The sequence below is a fragment of the Solanum lycopersicum genome, chromosome 6 (genome assembly GCF_036512215.1).
Source record: "Solanum lycopersicum chromosome 6, SLM_r2.1".
Lineage (NCBI taxonomy): Eukaryota > Viridiplantae > Streptophyta > Magnoliopsida > Solanales > Solanaceae > Solanum > Solanum lycopersicum.
In genome coordinates, this window is record NC_090805.1 from 3140495 (window position 1) to 3165076 (window position 24582).

At 32.0% G+C, this 24582-nt stretch overlaps 3 protein-coding genes across 3 annotated transcripts; 2 read left to right on the forward strand and 1 right to left on the reverse strand.

Moving 5' to 3' along the window:
• The first annotated feature begins 2270 nt into the window (after positions 1-2270).
• Positions 2271-5428, forward strand: LOC138349069 (uncharacterized). Its single transcript, XM_069298909.1, has 4 exons — positions 2271-2722; positions 2896-3628; positions 3776-3917; positions 4911-5428. Exons 1-4 carry the CDS (start codon positions 2271-2273, stop codon positions 5426-5428), a joined length of 1845 nt encoding a protein of 614 aa, XP_069155010.1.
• Positions 5429-9750: 4322 nt separating this feature from the next.
• On the forward strand, positions 9751-15723 carry LOC101260941 (pectinesterase). Its single transcript, XM_010323554.3, has 4 exons — positions 9751-10522; positions 11402-11769; positions 14151-14363; positions 14849-15723. Exons 1-4 carry the CDS (start codon positions 9897-9899, stop codon positions 15334-15336), a joined length of 1695 nt encoding a protein of 564 aa, XP_010321856.2. The 5' UTR covers positions 9751-9896; the 3' UTR covers positions 15337-15723.
• Positions 15724-17296: 1573 nt separating this feature from the next.
• On the reverse strand, positions 17297-18728 carry LOC101245064 (uncharacterized). The gene is made up of 2 exons (XM_026031367.2): positions 18717-18728; positions 17297-18487 (listed from the first exon to the last, which is right to left on the reverse strand). Exons 1-2 carry the CDS (start codon positions 18726-18728, stop codon positions 17297-17299), a joined length of 1203 nt encoding a protein of 400 aa, XP_025887152.2.
• Positions 18729-24582: the final 5854 nt, after the last annotated feature.

Below are 24582 nucleotides of genomic sequence, written 5' to 3' on the forward strand. Positions count from 1 at the left end.
CAACCCAATAGTATATATATAAATTCAATATTTTATATGTAAAAATATTTATTTTGATATAATTTTTAAATATCTCTTATACTTTTGCATAGTTTTTATCTTTTATTATATTTATTTCATGTTTGGAAGTTAGAATTCTTAATGATCTAAAAATTATAGTTCATATATGTTGGTGATAATTAATAAAGTTTAAATAAAATCAAATTAATACTAATGCAAAAAGTAAATAAATTCAACACTAAGAATGACAATAATATTGAATATTTGTTTTTTTAGTTTTACATAGATTTATACATGATCTAATTTTACTTTCTTTTAATATTTAGTCATGTAACTAATACTTTCTAAACTTATTTTAGCATCACTTCGTACTTTAAATTATGATCAATTTCATTATGACTTATTAATTTGCAATATTTTTTTACGCGATTTTATTATTTTGTTGTTGGATATTTAAGAAGCATCAATCATATCATATTTTTGTTATTTTCTTCAGAAATAACTTAGATAGTTGCATTTTGGTAGGACTAAAGAAATATTTGAAGTACAGGTAAATTATATGTTTGTATGAAAACTTTATCGAAAAAACTTGAAGTTGAAATATCCGAGTTCTATTGGTTTGATTTATAAATTCTAAAATCCAACACAAATGATTTGTTTTTATATTTGAAAAACCCTGAACCAATTCGATCATGTACACCCCTACGTCACACACATCTAACATATATATAGTTCGTATGAATAAATAATTATAATAAATTAATAAAAAAGAATTACTATAATTGAACTACACTATTCCTAGTTGGATACTTAAAATACTAATGTGTATCACAAGACAAGAACATGAAATTTGCCTCCCTTTTTTTAGCCTAAATAAATGCCTTTAAATTTGCCTTGAAATATTAATAGCTCATGATTTTGTAACGTAGAGATCAAATATACGACATGTTATAACAAACTAAAATAAATTGATCATATAAAAATAATTCCACAGTCACAACATATAATTTAAAGAGATGTTTACATTTTAACTTATAACGTAACCAAAATTAATTTTGTTTTTTCCGTTTTTACTCAAATTGACTTAGATTGTATTTAATTTGAAAGGTAGAACACTTCCCATAAATTTCTTCTTCAATCCATTCACAAAGATTGTTGCTTGACAAAGTCGATTTGTTGTTAGCACATGAAGTTCAAATTGTGATTATAGTATTGATTTTAATATTAGAAAGTTAAGCTATCATTATTTGAAAAAAAAAACTTAGAAAAATGGGCTTGAATGTGAAATTATTTGATTTTAACATATTATAATATATAAGTAATATCAAAATTAAGTATATACTTTTAATATATGAATTATCCAACAACTTCTAATTCATACTAATAAATATTGTTTAACATGATCAAATAAGTACGTAGTTTAATTGATTAATTGATCTAAAATTAAATGGACTATACTCATTGAGATGCTAATAATGTCGTAAATCTCATTGAGTAATTCTTTATATGCTTACATTTTAACATTTTATATTTTTTAAGTAAAAGTTCTGATCATAACAAGTTTACAACTTTATGCCTAAAAATATACATATCCACGAGAGTGGTTTATTGACTACTTTTTTTTTTGTTAGTTAGTTTAGTAAATGATCCATCATTATCTTTTTCGTTTTCTATTTACATATTATAACCATTTTATATCACGATCTAAAGATTTTTTTGAGCAAATTAAAAATCTTATGAGAAAATGCTAGCTCACCTTCTAAAATGTTGCAAGTTATTGTAAATTTTTAGATAAAAGACTAATGTATTGTTCGTAAATTTAAGCAATATATGAGTAAATGTAAGATTTTATCAGTCTAACATTATATGAAAAGATAATTTTTCGAGGCCTAAATTTGCACAACTTTTTTTAAAAAAATTAAGGATACCATTGAGGTTAAGTTAGTAATTACACTTAGCTGTTAGTGTAGTTAGTTAGTTATCATTTTTAATTAATTAGTTAGGGTCAGAAGTTAGTTACATTTTTTGTTGGTTATATAACCACTGTGCAGTTTTTCAATTTTGGCATTCAATGAGAAAATAACACACACGTTTTCAATGCTTCTTCTAATCAAGCTTTCATCCATGGAGGTTTTCAGCTTCCTTCAACATTGACATGGTATCAGAGCAGGAACGTTTCTGATTTTCTTGCTTCTTTCTTCTTCAATCTGCGCATCAGATCTTCACATTTCATCTTCTGCAAATTTTTGAATTTTTCCTTTGAGACATAAATGACAAATTCTGCCTCTACGGGCACTGGATTAGACAGTGTTCCTCCTTCTGGGATTGATGCAGGGAGTCCCTTCTACATTCATCCCTCAGATAATCCTGGAGCCGTACTTGTACCAATTCCTTTTAATGGTACTGGTTTTCATTCATGGCGCCGTAGTGTACTTCGTTCCTTGTCACTGAAGAACAAGCTAGTGTTCATCAATGGTGAGTGTAAGAGACCAGAGGTGAATCATTCCAGTTATCATCAATGGGTGAGGTGTGATGATATGGTCACTTCATGGATTCTCAATTCTCTAGATCGAGATATTGCTGGTAGTGTTGAATATGTCAATGATGCTTTGGAATTGTGGACAGAACTGGAGGATCGATATGATCAGGCAAATGGAGCAAAATTGTACCAAACTCAAAAGGAGATAAATGACCTTAATCAAGGTATTCTCGACATCACAACGTATTACACTTGTATGAAGAGATTTTGGGAGGAATTAAACAGTTTATGTGTTTCAAGTCAGTGTAGTTGTGTGTGTGTGTGTGTGGAGCTAAAGCCAACGTTCAGAAGGTAGAGCAAGACAGACGTTTGATTCAATTTCTGATGGGTTTGAATGTGGTATATACTACGATTAGGGGAAGTATTTTTATGATGAATCCATTACCATCCTTGGCACAAGCTTTTGCCTTACTGGTACAAGAGGAAAAACAACGAGAGTTTAAACCAAATAATCAAATGTTTACTGAGAATAGTTCTCTAGCTGCAGTTTCATCAAGTTCAGGAGGTAGGAGTTTTCAAACAAATTATTCTACCTCCAACACAACACCAAGAGGAAGGCCTTTTTGTGATTTTTGTAAAAGTCCAAGACATGTTAGAGCAAAGTGTTACAAGTTGCATGGCTATTCATCTAATGACACAAATGGTCCTGTTCGTGATCAGCACAATCCAAGGCATAACAATAAAGGAAGAGGTGCATCAGCAAACTCTGTAAGACTATCTTGTGATGGAGATGCTAGTGAGCAGACAAAGGAATCAAGTTCAACCTCTTGTAATGATCATCCTCAAGGAAATGAGAATATCAGTATCACCAAGGAACAATATGATCAAGTTTCTCATCTGCTGAATCAGTTTCAAAATGATGGAGTATGTGGTTCTATGAACTTTGCAGGTGCTTTTGCTTGTTCTTTTTCTCCTGCTTATATTAAACTTTCATGTGAGTGTTTCAAAACAAAGACTGACCTATGGATTCTAGACTCGGGAGCTTCTCATCACATGACTTTTAACAAAAATAACCTTGTGAATACAGTAAATCTTCCTTATCCTATGTTAGTTAGATTACCAAATGGATATAGAGTCAAAATCACAATGGTTGGTAATGTACATCTTACACCTCAAATCATCCTGTCAGGAGTATTGTATGCTCCCTCTTTCAAGTACAATTTAATCTCCATCAACTCTCTTGTAAACCATCTTTAATGCACTGTCTCTTTTTCTAACACTTCTTGTCTGTTGCAGGCCCCTTCACTGAAGAGGCCTCTGGAAATTGGTAAGATGCATGATGGCCTTTACTTCCTCTGCTCAGACTGCCTACAAAAGAATTCACATGCTCAACATCATTCCTCTTCTCTTTACCCTCTATCCAGTGATAAAGTACAATGTAAATCTCTCTCATGTAATTCTCATTCAAATGCGATAAATTCTTCTCTTGTTGGTAATAAAGACAATGTTGCTGACAACTCTTTTAGTTCTAATTCCTTTCCTAATGATAGTGTGGATTTGTTGTAGCATTATAGACTTGGACATGTACCTTTTGTGAAGATGAAAAATATATCCTCCATACCAGTAAACTTCTCATCAAAACAACCTTTCTTCTGTCCTATATGTCCCATGGCAAGACAATCCAGATTACCCTTTCCACCAAAAACTCACACCACTACTGGTATTTTTGAACTATTACATGTTGATATTTGGGGCCCATATCAAACACCAACTCATGACAACTTCAAGTATTTCATTACCTTAGTAGATGATTTTAGTAAATCTACCTGGACACATCTTCTAAGTAGTAAAAGCAATGCTTTTCATATCCTTAAAGCTTTTATACTCATGGTTGAGAACCAGTTCAACACCACTGTTAAAACCATCATATCAGATAATGGTTTAGAGTTCACTAGCAACGAAACCATTTTGTTTTTCCAATCCAAAGGAATCATTCATCAGAAATCTTGTCCTTATACTCCTCAACAAAATGATGTGGTCGAAAGAAAGCACAAATATATCCTTGAAACAACAAGGGCTCTTCTTTTCCAGTCTAAACTCCCAGTGAAATATTGGGGTGAATGTACACTTGCTTCCACATATCTTATAAATAGACTACCTTCTTTTCATCTCCAAAATAAAACTCCTTATGAAATTTTATATAAACACAAACCTACCTACTCACACTTAAAGAGTTCTGGATGTTTATGTTATCCTACTAGTCCAAAAGCTCACAGAACTAAATTTGATCCCAAAACCATACCACATGTGTTTGTTGGATATCCTTATGCTACAAAGGGTTATAAAGTCTTGAACTTATCCACTAAGAAAATCCATGTCTCAAGAGATGTAATTTTTCATGAAACTATCTTTCCTTTTGTCATGTCTAAAGATCCTACTCACTTTCCAAAATTTCCTTTTCATTGTGTGTCTCTTCATGATTATCCAATATCATATGATGATCAAAATCATTCCAGTAATGAAGCAACCACTGAGGCTCCTAACACATCACCTCCTCCCTCCATATCACCTGCTCATATCACACCTGAAAATCCACTACCCATACCACAGCTTAGAAGATCCCAAAGACTACATAAGACTCCTGTATATTTGTCTGACTATGTTCACAATGTACCATCCCCAACTGTTTCAAATTCACAACCACCTTTTCCATCCTTGAGTGCCCTTTTTACTCTTAAACATCATGTGTCTCCTGATGTCTTTAATTCTGATAGTCAGTCTTTTGTAATGAATGTCTCTCATGATTGTGAACCTAATTCATATGATGAAGCATCTATCGATCCTGCATGGCAAAAGGCTATGACACAAGAGTTTCTTGCCCTGCATGACAACAATACTTGGACTCTCATAAACCTTCCAAAGGATAAGAAACCTGTTGGTTGTAGATGAGTTTATAAGGTCAAACACAAGGCTGATGGAAGTGTAGAAAGGTATAAAGCAAGGCTTGTATTAAAGGTATATACTCAACATCATGGCATAGACTATACAGAAACTTTCTCACCTGTGGTCAAGATGACTACTGTAAGAACACTTATTGTTGTTGCTGCAAAGAAACAGTGGAACATACATCAGCTTGATGTTAACAATGCCTTCCTACATGGAGATTTACATGAAGAAGTGTACATGGACATACCACCAGGTATAGTCACTCCTCACAAGATTTTGGTTTGCAAACTTAACAAGTCATTATATGGTCTAAAGCAGACTAGTAGGCAGTGGTATGAAAAACTGACTGAAGCACTACACACAAGAGGATATGAACATTCTCTTCATGACTATTCACTGTTTTACAGGAAAAGAGGTGCATCTAATGTCTTTCGAGGTGTTTATGTAGATGATATTTTACTTACAGGAACAAACACTGATGAAATTGATGAGCTCAAAAGGTTCCTTGACAATCAGTTCAAGATCAAAGATCTTGGCAGATTACATTATTTTCTAGGCCTAGAAGTCTTGTACAAAGATGATGGAATTTTGATTTCTCAGAGAAAGTTTGTATTGGATCTTCTCAAAGAGTTCAATTGTGATCACATGGCTCCTTTATCTTCTCCACTAGATCCAAATATCAAGCTAAGATCTCATGAAGGGAAAGTTCTGGATGATCCTACTTACTATAGAAAACTAATTGGCAAGTTGAATTTCCTTACACATACTAGGCTTGATCTTGCTTATGGTGTACAACTTCTCAGTCAATACATGCAAGATCCTAGGGAGCCTCATCTACATGCTGCTTTTCACATGTTAAGATACCTCAAGAAAGATCCCACTCTAGGTGTTTTCATGTCATCTGCTGCAAATTTTGAAGTACAAGCATATTGTGATTCTGATTGGGCCGCCTGTCCTGATTCAAGGAAATTTTTGTTAGTGGTTATATTGTATTGTTAGGAGACAGCCCTATCAGCTAGAAGTCCAAGAAACAAGAAACCATTTCACTTTGTTCAGCCGAAGCAGAGTACAGATCCTTGAGGAAGGTAGTAGGTGAATTAACTTAGCTGCAAAGATTGTTTAAGGAGCTGAATATACATCATACTGCACCATTTCCTGTGTTTTGTGATAGCCAAGCAGCCATACATATTGCTAAGAATCCTGTTTTCCATGAACGTACAAAGCATATAGAAGTGGATTGCCATTTTGTGAGATCAAAACTCCAAGAAGGGCTTGTTACACTACATCATGTTGACACTACTGATCAGTTGGCAGATGTCCTTACCAAAGCACTTACTGGGATTAAGCATTCTACGCTTCTGGACAAATTGGTTTCGATCACCTCTGCTCCGATTTGAGGGGGGTATTGAGGTTAAGTTAGTAATTACACTTAGCTGTTAGTGTAGTTAGTTAGTTTTCATTTTTAATTAGTTAGTTAGGGTCAGAAGTTAGTTACATTTTCTGTTGGTTATATAACCACTGTGCAGTTTTTCAGTTTTGGCATTCAATGAGAAAATAACATACACGTTTTCAATGCTTTTTCTAATCAAGCTTTTATCCATGGAGGTTTTCAGCTTCCTTCAACATTGACAGATACAATTTAAATGGTAACCCTAAGACAAAGATATATTTGTATATATCAACCATTCTGCTCTTCTTAATAAGTAATTTGCTAAGTCAAGAGAGAAAACTCTGTTAGGAGCGTAATGACAATGTTCGCGCAATTCAAATTTAATTAAAATTTTAATATGAATTTCGATCATCGAAGAAAAAAACCGAGAAGACGTGTAAGAGAGTGATAAATAGAAAAGAAGGGGCCAGTCTTTTAAAATTTAAATCCCAACATATACTGGTCCCTCTATTAATGTTTGGCCAGTTTATGTTACTCTTGAAGTCCTAGATTAAAATCTAGATCTAAAAAAAATGGTATGTTTATTGATTTTTCAAAATAATTTTAAATATGAGGTGTTTGAAGTTAAAATTGAGTGCATTTCAATGCATAGACAAAGATGACTTAATTTAGCTATATATGACTCGAATTTAAATAAAAATTAATGATTGAATTTTAGTTATATGTATATGCTTGAGATTCAAACAAAAATAACTTTATTCAGACACTTATATGTGAAATTGATTAAAAGTAAAATAAATTTTAATTTACTTATAATTAAAGTCGATACAAAAATAAATAAACTTTAATTTAATTATATATGCTTAAACTTTAATCACATAAAACTTTAAATATTTTATTTAACAATAGCTTACAAATTTTTTACACGAATACAACTTAAATAATGGTACCAAAATCAAGTAGTTGTGGACTTTAGCCCCTTAGACAAATGCTTTTGGCTAAAAGCTTAATATGGACCACCATCCTTTTCACTATTCTTGTGAGTTTAAGTTTTTTCTTACCCAAAAGAACACAAGTAGCTCCTCAATTTATGTCTGAAATTTTAGAGACACGTTTATATTATACTAAGATCCTATTATTTTTCTGAACTTATTTCATAAGTAATTTTTTATTCCTTTTCGGCCTACGTGGCACTAGTTTGAAAAAAAAAAGTCAACTAGCATTGGACCCACAAGATAGAGTCATGTAGGTCGAAAAAGGATAGAAAATTATTAATAAAATAATTTCAAGAGGTAATAGGACCTTAGTATAATATAAGTGTGTCTTTAAGATTTCGAGCATAAGTTTAGATATATATATATATTATCGAGCAACCCAACACCCCATTCAATTCAGTGGCACTCCATACTAATTTTCTGAAGTACATACATGCTCCTTGGATAATATTTTTTATTTACATTACTAAATGCCCAAGACATTAACATTACTCATTTTTGACATATATTTTCCTAGCCAATTGCCAAACACACCCTCTGTTCCTCCTTGTTCCAAGTGAAAAATAGGCTTGAAAATGAACATTCAAAAATATAGATATATGTCTAGATGATTTATTTAAATCTGAACTTCTTACGAATAGATCAGATCTTATGCTATCCTTCATCATTGTACTGACGTAGTTAATGAGGTTGCTTTTCGATCGCATGATCAAAAGTTACGGTTGAAATTTTAATATGAAAAAGTTCTTAAAAGGGAGAACTACCCCTTGATTGGGGCTCGACGTTATATGAATTTAAAATGATTGAGCTTCAACATAAATATCAATATCTCTTAAATGAGACTTTATTCACTATAAATTTAAAATAATTAAAATTTCAATATGAATATCAAACTTCGAACGAAAAAAATAAAATCCTTGATTTAAGGTTTTGCAGTGTCGGTAGTATGTGCATACATGTGATTTTAATTAGATTCCTACACAAAATATTATTGTTCTTGGCACCTAACCACCATTACTTCTTTTCGTTTATCTTTTACAATTTTCTAATCGATATTTGATAAATATATATTAAAATCTGATTGACTGATTTTTTAATTTAATTTAATTTTTATTTTTTTATTTAATTTTATTTTTATTTGTTATGTTATTTCATTTTTGAGTTCTTAACCTTCTTTCTTATCAATAATATTGACACTGTTTTTGTAGTTTTTCGGTCTTCAATTTCTATTTTTCATCTAATATTCTCCGTTTCTTATTTAATTTGTTATTTTTCCCATATGTATATCCCTCTTTTCAAATTGTTTGACAAGCTTTATTTGTGTTGAGGATTTATCAGAAATAGTCTCCCTATCTCTACGAGGTAGAAATAAAGTATGTATACATTCTACTCTTCCAGACTCAACTTGGAGAAATAAACTCAAATAATGTTGTCATTCTTGTTATTGTACTTCTAAACATTGTCTAAATATAACATATATAATTGTATAGAAATAAAACTTGAACCTAACTTAATTTCATAAGTTAGTCCAAGAGCAAGGATGAAATTTCAAAAGTTAGTCCAAGAGCGAGGATGGAGATCATTCGTCCAATAATTGAGTAAAGTGAGAATTCTTTTTTTAAAAAAAAGAAAAACTCACAATGAGGGCTGAATATCTGGAGTGTGAATAATTTTAATATGAATGTACAATATGAGTCTTGCTCTAACACCATGTAAAGAAATAAATTAAATCCTTGATCTAATTCGACTCCATATTCTAGCTCAATCCCATAATTAACCAATTTTTGAGATAGTATCTTTTACTTATTTATCAAACATCAGAAAATAAGTTTAAAAAAAATCACACATATTTTTTAAGAATATTTGAAGCGGAGAATATTTTCTTCAGACCTAAACGTGTACAAATATAAATTTTGAACAAAATAATTCGAATAATTACTAGATATCTCAATTTATATATTCATAAAATTTTAAATTCTGACTTGATTTAGTGCATCCATTCAAAATATCTTTTAGTGAAACTTCTTGAATTTTCCTATAAAAGAAGCACAACTTTACTACTCATTTCCACCACAAAGTTCCCAAAATGTATATCCAAAAAGAGAAACCTTCACTTTCTCTTGCTCTTTCATTCATTTTCTTGCTCACATTCTTCTTTCCCCCAAAATCATTATTAGTATCAAGTACTCAACAAATTCATGTTCACAAAAACATCCAAATTGCAAATTCACATTGCCAAGACACACTTTACCCTAAGCTTTGCATTTCCACTCTTTCATTAATCCCAAATCTTCATAAAAAATCAATTCCAGAAATCATATCTTCCAATGTCAATGTCACAATGAATGAAGTCAAATCCTCTGCTGAAAATTGCTCTAACATACTTCACCATATGTCCAAATTGGACCCTATTGAGAAAAGGGCATTAGATGATTGTATTGAACTTTTAGGTGATACAACTATTGATGAGTTACAAACAACTCTTAATGATCTTTCTACTAAAAATAGTAGTAATTCACCTTTAAAGCACTATAATGATCTACAAACACTTCTTAGTGGTGCAATGACAAATCAAGATACTTGTCTTGAAGGAATTCACAAAAGTAAACACAAATTGAGTCAATACATTGAGAAGAACTTGCATACAATATCTCATCATATGAGCAACTCTCTTGCCATGCTTAAGAAGTTAAAGACAGGGTCGTCTCAAGGGTAAGGCCACTAAAACCTCTATTTTCGGCCCTCAAAATATTGAATTGATTCAAAAAAAATAGTATATTCCTTCTGTTTCATTTTATTTGACATATTTATTATAACATATTTTTGAAGCCATAACACATTTTTTACTCTAGAAAACACTTTTTAACTTTAAATTTTTCGTCTTTTTCTATATTATCACACAAGAGATGCTTTAGACAAGTATCTAAATTAAACTCGATCTTTTTTTAATTCTTAAACTTTATTTTTTGACATCATACAAAATGAAACTAGTGGAGTTTTCTCATATACAACAAGTATAATTTAACTTGACAACCATAAGATTTAAATGTTTTTTTGTTTTTTTTTAAAATTATGTATCTTGTCAAACTAATACACATGAATTAAAACAAATATGGTATAAGTTTTTTCTTTTTCTTTTAAGGAAAAATGTATAAGTATCTCCTCAACTTGTGCCCGAAATCTCAGAGACACACTTATACTATAGTAAGGTTTTATTACCCCCTAAACTTATTTTATAAGTAATTTTCTACCCCTTTTTGGCGCACTAGCTTGAAAAAAAATTAATGGTATAAAATTATTAATAAAATAAGTTCAGGGGTAATAGGCTTTAGTATAGTATAAGTGTGTCTTTAAAATTTCGGGCATAGATTGAGGGGGTACTTGTGCATTATCCCCTTTTTTTTAAAAGAATTTGTTGAAGTTTAATTTCGTAGCGATGAGTGAGTAAATTACTTTAAATTTCTCTACATAATTAAATAGTTTATCTTTCTCCTTTATGTACAATCATTTTAAATAAGTTACTTTTTTTTTGTCTTCATTTATTTAATCATGAATAAATTTAAAAGGCCTCTTATTATAATATAATTTTAGGTCGTCATCAAACTCTAATGAAGTCTTCCCCGAGTACGGCACCATGAAGAATGGGTACCCAAAATGGTTGCAAAAAAAGGACCGGACCCTTTTACAAGCTCCGTTGAACCAAATTAAGTTCAATTTGGTTGTGGCTAAAGATGGTAGTGGTAATTTTACTACTATTAATGCAGCGTTAAGTGCTGCACCAAATTCTTCTAGTACAAGATTTGTGATTTACATCAAGGCGGGAACGTATTTCGAATATATTGACGTAGAAAGAAAGAAAAGTATGATAATGTTCATCGGAGATGGGATCGGAAAAACAGTAATAAAGGGTAATCGGAACGTCGTAGATGGATGGACTACTTTCCGATCAGCTACCGTTGGTAAGTCCAGAACTCTCCTATTTTAATAAGAGTTTAACTTTTATACGTTGATATAGCTAGCATATGAAATTTAATTTTACGTTAACAATACTCATATTGGAGAAATATTAGTTGAGGTTAATAATTTTAAAATAAGATAGATAATTATTTGGACGAAGGCCACGTTTTATATAGTATCATGAGTTGTTGAAGTTAATTCAATGATTTAGACCTTAATTAATTTCATATTATTGGTGTGAAATAATTTTTTAATCATGGGTCATGTACATACATGACTATGATTAATAGGTTGATAGAATTATTCTAATATTCTTTTAGTAATCTAATTATGTTACATAGTATTTTCTCGATCATTTTTATTTATTCGCTATACTAAAAATAATTGTCTAATAATACTTATTTAATCTAAAAATCAAGAGATTATTAATTATTTTAAGGTGTGTGTCAGGTAAATAGCTAGTGGACAATAATTATTGAAATTTGAACATAGGAAGTAGTTTTTTGTAAAAGTAAAGATCATTGGTACCATCATGAAGGGATGAATGAATATATAAGATTTTGTTCATATATTTAATTAAAAATTTCAAATTCAAATTAAAAGACTGGAAAATAATCATAATTAAGACGCATTTCGCTTTTAATAAGTTAGTCATCCTTTTGGATATTATTGTGTAGATATTTGTGTTAGGCAAAAGTTCAAAAGTATGAATTATTAAAAAGAAGATAGTGAAAGATCTTGACATGAAATATTAGCATTGAACATGTAGGGTTATGAAAAAAATATGGATTCTGTCGGTGAGGAAAAACAAAACTAATATATACTCTGTTTACGATTGAGACAATTTTGAAAAATTTAAATTTTATCATGCATAATGGAGGAATCGAAATATTCATATACTATATATTTTTAAAAAATAAATAATTGATTAATCGTACAAAGTACCTTAAAATAGGAAGGGACGGAGCAGGAAAAATGTCGATATATTCATACAATTTGAATAATTTATAAAATTAAATATCAATATTATTGATCAATTAAAAAATTGTCGTGTACCACAATATTATTAACAAATTTATAAAAAAATTCAATAAATTTTATTTATATTTTACTAAATAAAAATTCATAAACTTTAAATATTAAATTTATCTCTGATTTATAACTAGGGAATTTGTAACTAGGGAATGATTGATATATTTATCTCATTAATTACATCTAATAGATAAAGGACCCCACAAAAACTACCTCAACATTAATTTGGTCCTATCTAATAAGTCTATCATATGAGCTATCATAAAAGTTATAAATTCAATAAATTTAATACGTTGATCTAAATTTTATATTTATATTTAATAAAAAAATATTTTAATTGAATTCACTTCAACAGTGCAACTAAATTTATTTTACAGTACGACTCCTATAATCAATGATCCCATGTCTTCTTGTCTGGTTAGTTCATCCCTCCAATAATTTTTGAATCCACGTCAAAAATTAATTAAATAGCTCGACTTGAAGCAATATGTAGCTTTAGCCTTTAATTTAATTAGGACCACCTAGAGTTATTATACGATAGATATGATAGCTTATATTCGATTAAATATTTTAAATTTTAAATATGAAATATTATGATAAAGTATAACTTTAAGTATAGCCAGGAGTAGAGTCAGATAAGATCAAGAAGTTATTAAAAAAAAAAATTTTGACAAAAAATGACATTGTCTGTAAATAAGTAATTTTTTTATAAATGTTGAACCCCGATGATTTTTGAATAATAATAATAATAATTGAATCCACAACTAAATATTTATGAATACTTACTAGTTAGTTTTCTAATTAAAACCTAGGGTCTACATAAGTTACTTTTTCCGTTCAGAATTATTTGTCATGTTACGCTTATCGAAAGTCAATTTGACTCATTTTCAAAGATAAATTGGATCACATTAATTCGATATTTTTTTTAAAAAATAGATATTCTAAAACTATATGAAAAGTACTATAAATTACAATTTTTTGCATATTAATATGATGAAAAAATATATCTTAAAATGTTAATCAAAGTTTTTATAATTTGACTCTAAAAATAGAAACCATGAAAATAATAATGGACGGAGGGAGTACTGTGTTTACATTACTAATATATATAACTAATGCATTAGATCTAAGTAATTTTTAAAAATAAATAGTGTTAGAGTCAAAATTATTAATTTTGATGATTCAGATCATAAATAATATATCCATGCATCCCTAATAAATTGTTTTCCACTAGCTTTAAGCAGAATCCAAAGAAATTTAAGTCTAGTTTTATATAAAAAGTCAAATTCAATTATCGAATATGATATTATTATTATAAAACTTATTATCTTTGAATTTTTTTAAATTGCAGCTGTGGTGGGAAATGGATTCTTAGCTAGAGGCATTACGTTTGAGAACTATGCCGGACCAAGCAAGCACCAAGCGGTGGCGCTGCGGAGCGGCTCCGACCTATCGGCGTTCTACCAATGTAGCTTTATTGCCTATCAAGACACCCTCTACGTCCACTCACTTCGACAATTCTATCGCGATTGCGATGTCTATGGGACGGTTGACTTCATTTTTGGTAACATTATAGTTATCTCGTTTAAATATTTTAGTTGTTATACAATATTTAATAAATTTACTAAAAATATTTATAAGTCAAAATTTTCAGTTTAACCTGCTCTCTTTCTTGGCCATTAAGTTAATACCTCAGATGGTCATATATTTAAATATGTTATCTTGTCATTAAGTTAATACCTCAGATGGTCATATATCCAAATATGTTATCTTATATAAACTTTTCTCTCATACATTCTTTTATATATAATTGATTACTTATTTTTGCTAATAGAGATACGTAGATTCACTACAAAAATATTGTGAATTACATAGGAATTAGTACAAAAATTTATATTAATTCTCAAATAAAATTTCCATTTAATTCACAGTTTTCCTGTAGTGATCGAGTCATCAAACAAGGTTAACTTCTCTTTCAATATATTAGTATGTTATTAGCTTCTATACGAGACATCTGATTACTTCGATCCTAACAGTTTCTTCAAACAGGTAATGCAGCTGTTGTTCTCCAGAATTGTAACTTGTATGCTCGTAAACCTAACCCGAATCAGAAGAACATGTTCACGGCACAAGGAAGAGAAGATCCAAATCAAAACACTGGAATTTCAATCTTGAATTGTAAAGTGGAAGCTGCATCGGATTTAGTTCCTGTTGTATCGTCATTCAAAAATTACTTAGGACGACCATGGAAACAATATTCAAGAACTGTAATTCTCATATCCAATATTGGAAGCTTAATTGATCCTGCTGGTTGGTTAGAATGGAGTGGTGATTTTGCATTGAACACACTTTATTATGGAGAGTATTTGAACCGGGGACCCGGTTCAAATACTAGTGCTAGAGTAAAATGGCCCGGTTATCGGGTCATTAATAGCTCTAGTGAGGCCAGTCAATTCACTGTTGGAAATTTTATTCAAGGGAGTGAGTGGATACCTGCTACCGGGGTGCCATTTTATTCTGGTTTGACTTCCTCTTGAATACATTATTTTAAATCAGCGACCGCTGAGGGTTTATCTTATAGGGTATTTATTAATATAATTTTTATCAAAAATATCAACAACTTATGGGGTATTTATTAATATATATACCTTGGAGATAACAACCACAATAGTTACTAGTCTGGTTCATTGCTTGCATATGTTCATGTGTTAAGATTTTTCTTAGCATATGTTGTTTTAGCTTGTTTTCCTATTGAGAATATATATATATATATATATATATATATATTATAATATTTCTTTTTGTGAGAAATTTGATGTCAGAGCTTCATTTCTTGAGGAATTGTTAATGTCAATGAATGTAGTGCCAATATAAGTTTGATCTTTATCATGAATAAATTTTGAATGTATTTATTTATATAACTATATTCCCTCTGTCCATTTTTATTTATTGTGTTGCGTTTTTCGTAAGTTAATTTTGGCTAATTTTTAAAGTTGAATTAAATTATATTAATTTAATATTTTAAATAAAATTTAGATATTCAAAAACTATGCGAAGAGTACTATAAATTGCAATTTTTATATATTAATATGATGAAAAAATACATTATAAAATGTTTGTCAAAATTTTTGTAAATTATATTATGTTGTAACCTATATTCAAGGCAATCTATTTGTATTTCCAACATAAATATAACTTTTCTTTGTGCCAATATTGATTTTTTACATACTCCTGCTAACATATTTTGTTCAAGTCTATTTTTTCTATGTTCTAACTCTTGCTCTAATTCAGTTATCTTTTCTATTAGTCTTTGTCTATGTTCTATTTCTTTATCCATTTATATTTTTCTGTACAAAATTTTTAAAAGTTTACTTAATTTGCTTGGATCTTTAATAAATTTTATCTTATAAATATTATTACTTCATTTTTGCCAAATTTCAAACCTTTTTGGTTCAATCATGCTTTTATAATTCTAATTCTATTTCATCATATAGATCTATATCATCTGGTATGATTAATTCTGCCCAACTTTGGGTTGTTTCTTCTATTATCTCTAATATTAATAATTTTTCATAAATTATTCTCTTTATGTCAGAATCAAGGTCTTTTAATAAATAAAGTACTAATATCGTGTAATTAACATCATCATTTAACAAATAGGTATTCATTGGAATGGAGAAGATAACTATGTCCCAGACGTACAGCTGGAATGAACTAAGAAGAAGAAAATAAAAGAAAAAATAGACATAAAGATATATGTACAAATTAGTCAATTTGTATAGTTTTGCGCTTTTAAGTCATGTAAATTGTCGGCCAAGAAGGCCGTTATTATTTTTTTTTAAAAAATTATGTGTCCTATTCATGAATAGTTGAGGACAAAAAGTCACATTCATGAATAGTAGGAGTCAAGTTACTGTGTAAATAGTAAAGGTTAGTAACTGTGTATATAGTAAAGGCCAATCGTCTTTTAGTAAGGATGAAAGGTCATTAGGAACGTGTATATAAGTGGCATTTGCCTTTGTAAATAAATCATCAATCACTAACCATTCATACATCTCTCTTATCTTACAATTCTGCAATATAGTGTGTGTCCTATTCATGAATAGTTGAAGACAAAAAGTCACATTCATGAATAGTAGGAGTCAAGTTACTGTGTAAATAGTAAAGGTTAGTAACTGTGTAAATAGTAAAGGTTAGTAACTGTGTAAATAGTAAAGGTCAATCGTCTTTTGGTAAGGATGAAAGGTCATTAGGAACTTGTATATAAGTGGCATTTGCCTTTGTAAATAAATCATCAATCACTAACCATCCATACATCTCTCTTATCTTACAATTCTGCAATATAGTCGATCACCCCCCCCCCCTCCCCCAAATTGGTATCAGAGCGGCCTTCTTGGCCGACAATTTACATGACTCAAAAAAGCAAAACTATACAAATTGACTAATTTGTACATATATCTTTATGTCTATTTTTTCTTTTATTTTCTTCTTCTTAGTTCATTCCAGCTGTACGTCTGGGACATAGTTATCTTCTCCATTGCATTTTGAACATATATGTTCCTGATACTTATGTCCAATCAGTTTGCAATATCTGGTTAATAATTCTTTCAAAATAAATCCTTGCTTCAAAGCTCTAGTTGTTGGTGGTAATTCTGGCTTTAACAAAGATAATATCCATCTCTGTACTTTTGCCATATCTGTTGTCCTAACTTCTTTGGAATTTGCATATATCGTTAAATGATCTCTGGAATAATAACTCCAACTAGCAATTCCTTGTAGATAATTTGTAGCTAGTTCTTGGATTATAGTTGATAGCCCAATTGTTCTTTTATTTGCATAAAAAATAGGTATCTCAACTTTAGGTATTTCTGGCTGTGCCGATATATCCTCTGGTATTATCATTTCCCGTGTCAATCCCATTTTGACAACTTGGATAGTTGGTTTTATTTCGTCAAAAAGTATTTCTGCTGGTGCTGTATAAAATTTTATAAAAAATAGGTTGCCTTTTGTAATTCTTTTGTATGTTAAAAAGGTTTTGTGGATCTCAGGAATTCCACTTATTTCTGTACCATCATATGTATATACCGTACTAAGTAGTCCATAACTGTAACAAGTTCTAACCAAGTTTGGGTTAGTTTTAGGTTGTGCGATTAGTTTATTGTAGCCTTGCAAATGTTGGGTTACATAATCCTTTGTTTTTTCTGTAGTGGTAGTAGATCTTGGCTTGAGGTTTAAAAAAGTTTGGATTGTATATATGTTTTTGATATATGATTGGGTAATATGGTTATATATCTTCTTTTCTCTGTTTAGGCTTTCTGCGTAGGTAGAAGTTTGTGGACTTGGTGTTATATCTATAATTTGTTTTCTGTGAATGAATGGTTTTTCAAATAGATTGTTTAAATTGATATTTTTTCCCTTACTTGTACTTGCTTCATTTGTACCTGCAGTTGATAATTTGTTAGTATTTTGAGTTTTTAGGTGTTTCTCAACGTCACCTTTTAGTTCTGACCTTTTATCGTCTGCCGGACGACGTAGCTCCGCATATTTAGAGTCATGCTGCTGACCATTATATGCTTTCTTCAATAGTTGCACTTCACTGTCAAGACTTTCCACTTTTTGGCAAAGTGTAGTTATGGCAGCTAGTATTTTTTCTTGTATATTTGGACTAGTTTCCTCGTGAGAGGTAATCTGCAATAATATTTTTGTCAGTTTTTATCACTTCAATTGTAAATGTAAAGTTTAATATATTTAATACTAATCTCCTTATTTCTTTTGTTGTAACTGAGTCTGTTACCTTTTTAGTTATCCACCATTTTACTTGTGTATTATCTGTTCTCACAATAAATTTGTTATAAACAATATATGGTTCAAATGTTAATAAACATTTATATAATGCGAATAATTCTTTTCTATTTACTTTCCATTTCATTTGTGCTTCTGCATAAGATCCTGAATAATATCTGCAATGGTATTCTATTTTTTCTTTTTCATATTTATATTTTAAAACTCCTCCATAACTATGATTACTTGAATCTGTTTCAACAATATAAGTAAATGATCTATTTTCAACATAACTATGATTACTTGAATCGTTAACTCTAAAAAAAGAAATCATAACAAATATAAGTAGACGGAGGGGATATAATATTGTCTGGAATTCTTAAGATCAAAATGAACGTGTTGGTGGACAATTGTCATCGAGTTGTTGGGGTGTCACATACCCTAGTACTAGATTTAGGTTAGAACCTTAAGAATGGAAAATTTTCTATAAACCAACTTTATATTTGAATTTGGGTTAAATTCAAGATGTAATTTGACATAATAATAAAGTTATACCCGATCCACCTAAGATTTGCGGGGGTAAAAGTACCCTTGACCCACAAACGCACACGCACTAGACCAAGCATTAAAACTTCATATAAAAATATATGGATTTAAGCTGACAGGGTAATGAATGGTATGAATCCCACGTAAGTTACTTAAAGACAAGAACTATGAGCTATCCTCCTCCTTTTTTGAGTGTGAATTAGATATATGTCACAAAAGTTGTTGTGACTGTTAAACAAATGAAGTTTAGATTATGATATTTAAGTCCATTAGGTATTTGAGTTGTTAATTTTAGTATTTACTTTCCTAGTCCTTAACAATAGTTATTTTATTTACTTTCCTAGTCCTTAACAATAGTTATTTTATTTATTTTCCAGTCCTATATTTTGTTTTGGAATGAGGACAACTGTCATACTATTGTACTGATCCTAAAAGATTATATATCCTTGTATTACTTTGAGGAAGACATTCAGAAAATTATCAAAACTTCTTTCTTCTTCTTTCCTTTTCTCTTACTGCTTATTCTTAGTCTTAGTAGCAAGAATCACCTCTTGTTACAATGGTATCAGAGCCTCCTGGTCCTTCAACACTTACCGTAATGGAGTTGCCTTTAGAGCTGCCAAGCTTGCAAGACGATATCCGCATGGTGCGCAGTCAACTGTCGATTTTTGTAGAGGATGTGGGCAAACATTTCGAAACCCTCGAACTGAATCAATCCCAGTTTCAGGTTCAGTTGGGTGAGATTTGTGAGACGAACAAGAAGCTTGAGTACATCATTTCGAATATGGCGTTGCAGAACAGTCCGAGCTCTCCCCTCACCACCCCGCCTGATTTGACTCCACGAGCAACACCAACAGGGGCCCATGAAACTCGGGTTCGGTTGGAGATTGGCCAAACTTCGACCAGAAAATCACCAATCGTAAGTTCTTCACCTGAAATTGTAGGTTCTCAACCTCCATTTACCCCATCTATTTTTGAAGTAGGTCGGAGTTTCTCTTTTCCTCCAGCTCCCATTTTCTCTAGTCCTCCCTTATTCAGGAATCCCATGTATTCCTCAGCCCCTACTATACTTCCCACCCCGATTATGCACACAGCGTCCACAGCCCAGCACAGGACAGTTAAACCAAAAATTAATTTCCCTGAATTTGATGGTTGTAATCCCAGAAGTTGGCTCAGAAAGTGTGAAAAGTTTTTTGAACTGTACAACATTTCAGAACATGAAAAACTTGGGTATGCTTCTGTACATTTGAGGGATCGAGTGGATATCTGGTTTGATAGTTACATTGTCAATCAGAGAGAGAGGATGAACTGGCAGAGATTCTGCACGGAAGTGTGTAGAAGGTTTGGGAATATAAGACCCCAAGATATCGTAGATGAATTTAATAAACTGATGCAAGTGGGTTACTGTAGATCAGTATCAAGAGAAGTTTGAAGAACTTACCAGTTATATGACTGTTATTAATCTACTCTTGAATGAAACTCATTATGTAGCTAGTTTTATCAGTGGCCTTAGACCTGAATTAAAGCAATTGGTGAAGTTAGCTAACCCTAACAGTTTTAGATGCTTATGAAGTAGCCAAACTGTATGAAGAGTCATTCAAGACCTTGATTCCCTTTGTCCCTAATAGACAACCTCAAACCACCAACCAAAGACCCTTCGCCATCACATATCCCAGAAATCCTCAAAACCCTCTAAATAGACCAGCTGTCGGAATCCACAATCATCAACAACCATTGAGAATAACCTATCCAAACCATAAAACACAAGGTCGAGCTCCTTTCAAACCAAATACTTTACCACAACACCTTGAGGCATTAAGGGAGAAAGAGTTTTGTTACAAATGCAAGGAGAAATATCACCCGGGTCATCAGTGCAAACAAAGAGCATTACATGCTATGGAAGGTGAGGAAATGGAAGGAGAAGGAGATCAACTTAAAGAGTTTGTAGATGTCCCTGAGACACTAGAGGAAGAAGTAGAAGAACAAGCTGAAGTGTCTCTCAATGCCTTGCTAGGCTTGAGTTCTGCCAGTAGCAATGTGTCTACTATTAAAATCATAGGCCATACCAAGAAACTACCTATTGTAATTTTAATTGATAGTGGATCTACCCACTCCTTTATTGATCCCCACATTGTGAAAATATTAAGATTACCGGTAGAACCCTTGAGGAAGCCTATGAGGATATTAGTAGCTAATGGTGAGCTAATGAGCTGTCAATTTATGAGTTTTGGCTGGAAAATGCAAGATGAATAGTTCAATTTTCAGCTTAAACTAATGAAAGTGGGAGGCTGTGACATGATCTTAGGAATGGACTGGATAGATATGGTGGCACCAGTCATTTTGCATACCAGGCCCCATAGCCTAAGCTTCATGACTGATGGAAGAATGATAACTTTGTATGGTGTTACTGAGGAGTCTGAATTTACTGCAGTAAACAGTGAAACACTAAAGAGGATGTTACAATCTGGTACTTGTGAAGTAGTAGCTGAGTTAGCTATGATACAAGAAGAGAAGGCGACAAAAGAGCAAAAAGCGGTACATCCCGAAATCAGCAAATTACTTGAACAACATGTAAGTATTTTCCAGGATCCTAAGGAATTACCCCCAAGAAGAACTTGTGATCATATTATTAACCTAGTTCCAAGTGCTCAACCTTTTAATCTTAGACCCAACAGGTACTCATATGATCAAAAGAATGTTATTGAGTCTATTATCAATGATATGCTTCACTGTTGTACCAAGCCATTCACCTTTTGCTTCCCCTGCTCTATTGGTTAAGAAAAAGGATTCTACATGATTACATGAGGTTAAACAACTTAACTGTAAAGAAGAAGTACCCGATTCCCATGATTGATGATCTTTTAAATGAATTGTTTGGGGTAGTGGTGTTTTCCAAGATTGATCTTAGAGCGGGGTATCATCAAGTAAGAATGAGGAGTGGTGAAGAATACAAGACTGCATTAAGAACTCACCATGGCCTATGGGAGTTCAGAGTTATGCCATTCAGATTGACTACTGCTCTGGCCACATTTCAGTCTTTAATGAATGTGGTGTTCAAAGACCAGCTGAGGAAGTTTATATTGGTATTCTTTGATGATATACTAATATATAGTAAGAACATGGAAGAGCACATACGTCATCTAGAGGTTGTGTTGAGGCTACTAAAGGCAAATAATCTCTTTGCTAAGCTCAGCAAATGTGATTTTGGACAACCTCAAGTAGAATACTTGGGACATATCATCCCTAGAAATAGTGTAAGTACTGATCACTCCAAGGTTGCTGCTACGATTGACTGGCCACGCCCCAGAACTATTAAAGAACTAAGAGGTTTTCTAGGGTTAACAGGATACTACAGGAAGTTTATCAGGGGGTATGCACAACTGAGCAAGCCTTTAACAAATTTACTGAAGAAAGGAGAATTTAAATGGAATACGGAAGCTGACAGAGCATTTTATCAAATAAAATTAGCTATGTCTAGCGCTCCAGTGTTAGCACTTCCTGACTTCAGTAAACCATTCATATCAGAGGTGGATGCATGCAACAATGGAGTTGGAGCTGTATTGATGCAGGATAAGAGACCCTTGGCATTCATGAGTCAATCATTGAGCAAAAAACATCAGGTACTATCTACTTATGAAAAGGAACTAATTGCTCTTCTACAAGCTGTAGACAACTGGAGACATTATCTTCTTCCTCACCACTTCATTATTAAAACTGACCATTTTAGTTTGAAGTTTCTACAGGAGCAAAAGATAACAACATCATTGCAGCACAAAGGCTTAACCAAGTTGATGGGGTTAAGCTTTGAAATTCACTACAAGAAAGGAGTTGAGAATGTAGTGGCGGATGCTTTGTCAAGGAAGGTGGATCACCAGACTGAAATTATGTCTTGACAGTGCTTACTAATATCTCAATTGCAACCCAAATGGATTGAAGAGATACTACATAGTTATGAAGGTGATCAAGAAGTACTAAATGCAATCACAACTTTAAGTATTAATGTCGGGAATGATCCAGACAATTCCATACAACAAGGAATACTGAGACATAAAGGGAAGGCATGGATAGGGAATAATGGAGTTTTGAGACAAGAGTTGGTGTCCACAATACACAACTCTGGGTTGGGAGGACATTCTGGAGTTTGGGCAACCTATCAGAGGCTAAAGGCAATCTTCTATTGGCCTACTATGATAGAGCAGGTGAAAGTGGTGGTTCAAGAATGTGACATTTGCCAAAGGTACAAGGATGAACAAGTACTATATCTGGGGTTATTACAACCCCTTCCAGTACCTGATGGAATGTGGGAACACATATCAATGGACTTCATAGAAGGATTACCAAAATCAGAACGGTAAGACACTATTCTGGTAATAGTTGATAGGTACAGCAACTATGCTCATTTTATGTCTCTATCTCATCCTTATACTGCATCTCAAGTAGCTAGAGTGTTCATGGATACCATTTATAAGCTACATGGTTTACCTAAGAGTATTGTATCAGATAGAGACAAGATTTTCTTGAGCAATTTCTGGAAGGAACTTTTTAAGAACCTGAAAGTTCAACTAGTTTATAGTTCTGCTTACCATCCACAAACTGATGGGCAGACTGAAAGATTGAACAAGTGTCTAGAAAATTACCTAAGGTGTATGACGGGACATAAGCCAAAGGATTAGATCAAGTGGCTCTTATTAGCTGAGTATTGGTACAACAGCAACTACCATTCATCACTAAAAATGACTCCCTTCAAGGTAGTCTATGGTTATGACCCTCCACAACTTTCATTCGAGTTAATTATGCACAACCTAAAGTATATGTTATTGATCAAGTATTCAAAGATAGGCAAATTATGGCTAAAGTGTTAAAGGAAAATTTGGCAAAGGCACAAAACAGAATGAAAATGAATGCTTATAAGAAAAGAACATAAAGGGAATTTGAAGAAGGGGACTGGGTGTTTTTGAAACTACAACCATATAGACAAGCTTCAGTAGCTATACGGAAGAACCTCAAGTTAGCTTCAAAATTCTATGGGCTGTATCAAATCGTCAAAAAGATTGGACCTGTGGCCTATAAGCTGAGGTTACCCCCGACAACAAAAATACATCCTGTGTTCCACATTTCACAACTTAAGAAAAAAGTTGGGAAACAAACAATTCCATCCATAGACCCTCCTCTTTGCTCATCTAATGGCCAACCATTGGTGGAACCTGTGGCAGTGTTAGACAGGAGAATGATCAAGAGAGGAAACAAGGCGGCAACACAGATCTTGGTGCAATGGGCGAACCTATTACCTGAAGAAGCCACCTGGGAAGATTTCCAGTTTATCAAGTCCCGATTTCCCAACTTTAAAGAAGCTTAAAAGCAAGATTAATCTTTAAAGGGAATGGATTGTCACAAAAGTTGTTGTGGCCGTTAAACAAATGAAGTTAAGATTATGATATTTAAGTCCATTAGGTATT

Coding starts and splice junctions, on each gene's coding strand:
- LOC101260941 (XM_010323554.3), top strand. CDS start 9,897: ATGTATATCCAAAAAGAGAAACCTTCACTTTCTCTTGCTCTTTCATTC. Junction 11,770..14,150: donor TTTCCGATCAGCTACCGTTG/GTAAGTCCAGAA, acceptor TTTAAATTGCAG/CTGTGGTGGGAAATGGATTC. Junction 14,364..14,848: donor GACGGTTGACTTCATTTTTG/GTAACATTATAG, acceptor TTCTTCAAACAG/GTAATGCAGCTGTTGTTCTC.
- LOC138349069 (XM_069298909.1), top strand. CDS start 2,271: ATGACAAATTCTGCCTCTACGGGCACTGGATTAGACAGTGTTCCTCCT. Junction 2,723..2,895: donor GGTATTCTCGACATCACAAC/GTATTACACTTG, acceptor TACTACGATTAG/GGGAAGTATTTTTATGATGA. Junction 3,918..4,910: donor ATCCAGTGATAAAGTACAAT/GTAAATCTCTCT, acceptor TCATGTCTAAAG/ATCCTACTCACTTTCCAAAA.